Below are 2,648 nucleotides of genomic sequence, written 5' to 3' on the forward strand. Positions count from 1 at the left end.
GCCCCTTAACCTTTTGCCATGGGAAAACACAGCAAAAAAAACCTCACATTAGATGTAAGACCCTAGGTCATAGAATTTCCAACCTCCAGAACTGTGAGAAAGCACATTTATGCCATCTAATGATTCTGCTATAACAGCATGAAATGGAACAAAACCCAGATTAAATTAATTTGATGACATTATTTTGCCTTCATTCAATGTAATAGCATGGTAATGTAATGGTGAACTGTTAACATTGTAACTATGTTTAATGAGACTTGAAAAGAATGATCATAACTATTGAAGATCTAAGGATTTTTTAAAGCATGGGAGAATATTCCACAATATTTTCAGTGATAAAATCTCACCATGTGTTGATTCTGATAAAACACATATATGATGTAAAATAGAGTGTTTATTATTTTTCTCTTGCTGATTGAAAGCAGTACTTTGCAGTACCCTACTGAATTGAAGAGTTCATATAAGGAATTTCTGGTATGGAAACTGAAAATAACGGAGATCTGGGACCATTCTGAAGATGGGAAGCTAACACAAATTTCTGGTATGCAGAATAATACTTTCTGAAGATGTGAGACTTACTGTATTTGATTGCTTTTCAGGCATGCATGTGTTTCCTCTCCACTATTAAGATGAACACACTTTCTGCTTATGTAGCTATTAATAACTGTATTCTCTGCCAAGCTGGCATTGGAATCTTATCCAACAACTTCCTCTTCTTCCACATCTTCACACGCCCACAGTATCACAAGCCAAAGCTCACTGACCTGATCTGCTGTCACCTGGCCCTTGTCCACATAATGATGCTTCTCACTGTGCTGTTTTGGAGGTCTCCAGATCTGTTTGAGTCCCTGAATTTTTTCAATGACTTCAAGTGTAAGGCTTTGTTCTACCTAATCAGGGTGATGAGGAGCCTCTCCATCTGCACCACCTGCCTCCTGAGTATCATCCAGGCCATCACCATCAGCTCCAGCACCTCCTGGTTGGCACAGTTGAAACATAAATCCACACATTTCATCTTCTTTTTATCATTACTATGGTTTCTCTGTTTGTGTTTCAGTACTAGCACGATCTTCTACACTGTGGCAAATTCCAATGTGACTCAGACCAATGTAATGGTCATCACTAAATACTGTTCATTTTTCCCCATAAGTCATAGCATCAGAGGTTTGGTGTTCACACTAATAACATCCAGAGACATCTTCCTTATAGGAGTCATGCTGCTCTCAAGTGTGTACATGGTGATCCTCCTACTCAGGCATCAGAGGAGGTCCCAGTACCTTCACAGCACCAGCCTCTCCCCAAGATCTTCCCCAGAGAAGAGGGCCACCCAGACCATCCTGCTGCTGGTGAGTTTCTTTGTGGTCATGCACTGTGTGGACTTCATCCTCTCATCCTCTTCAATTATACTGTGGTCATATGACTCAGTTATCTTGGGTATACATGATGTTGTGGTCAGTGCCTATGCCACTGTCAGTCCACTGGTGCTTATCAGTTCTAATAAAAGGTTAATTAGTTTTTTTCAAAATATACTGTAGAAAAGCTTTGAATTTTAACAAATTGAGTATAAACTTGGTGGTCTTTGTGTGAGCATGTGACATAGAAAATGCTTCTTCAGTTCCCATATCATAGTTCTGGCTTTGAATACCACCTGTGCTTCTGGCTGGATTTGAAGGTCACCTGTGCTTCTGGTTCTGATTTGTGTAAATGCATATCCTGAATGGCAGCAGGTGCTGGCTTAAGTACATAGGTTGCTGCCACTAACATAGGAGAAACATATGAAGATCTAGAATCCTGGATTTAACCTTTTCTACCCTGCTGTTGCCAGCCTTTGGAGAGAAAACCAGATAAGTGATCTCTCTCTCTCTCTCTTTCTCTCTCTCTCTCTCTCTCTCTCTCCTCTTTCTCTCACCTTACGTCTTTCAAATACAGGAAAAATTAATATATGAAATATAATTTTACAATGATTGTCTTATAATAGTTGTTTCACACATGATGAAAATTATTCTAATGGGATAAGTTCCTGTGGGATTAAATTAATCTCTATGGAATCAACTTTTATATCTAAATACTTTGAAATCTATATTGCTGAGTAGTTCATTTTCTTTCATTTAACAAGCAACATGATTTAGTATCCCCATATGTTTACCCATTACTTGTCTTTTCATTTTGATTTCAGACTTTCACCCAGGAAATCTTTTATTTCTTCTTAAAGTAATTACTGTAGAAGTACTCACTGAAAATCAAATATTTCATGATTCTTATGTTGAAAACAATCACTGTTATAAAAAAAAAAAAAGGAAGGCCGGTGCTGTGGCTCAATAGGCTAATCCTCTGCCTTGCAGTGCCAGCACACCAGGTTCTAGTCCCGGTCGGGGCTCCGGATTCTGTCCCGGTTGTCCCTCTTCCAGACCAGCTCTCTGCTGTGGCCCGGGAGTGCAGTGGAGGATGGCCCAAGTGCTCGGGCCCTGCACCCGCATGGGAGACCAGGTGAAGCACCTGGCTCCTGCCTTCGGATCAGCACGGTGCGTTGGCCGCAGCGTGCCAGCCGCGGCGGCCACTGGAGGGTGGACCAACAGCAAAAGAAGACCTTTCTGTCTCTCTCTCTCACTGTCTACTCTGCCTGTCAAAAAAATAAAAGGAGATAAGCA

General features: G+C 40.8%; 1 protein-coding gene across 1 annotated transcript; it reads left to right on the forward strand.

Annotated features, from left to right (window-relative positions):
* The first annotated feature begins 629 nt into the window (after positions 1 to 629).
* Positions 630 to 1,535, forward strand: ORYCUNV1R1516 (vomeronasal 1 receptor oryCunV1R1516). Its single transcript, NM_001167205.1, has one exon. The coding sequence runs from the start codon at positions 630 to 632 to the stop codon at positions 1,533 to 1,535; it is 906 nt and encodes a 301-aa protein (NP_001160677.1).
* The last annotated feature ends 1,113 nt before the right edge of the window (positions 1,536 to 2,648 follow it).

Source organism: Oryctolagus cuniculus, chromosome 19 (genome assembly GCF_051225735.1).
Source record: "Oryctolagus cuniculus isolate XC-2025 breed Fujian yellow rabbit chromosome 19, ASM5122573v1, whole genome shotgun sequence".
Taxonomy (NCBI): domain Eukaryota; kingdom Metazoa; phylum Chordata; class Mammalia; order Lagomorpha; family Leporidae; genus Oryctolagus; species Oryctolagus cuniculus.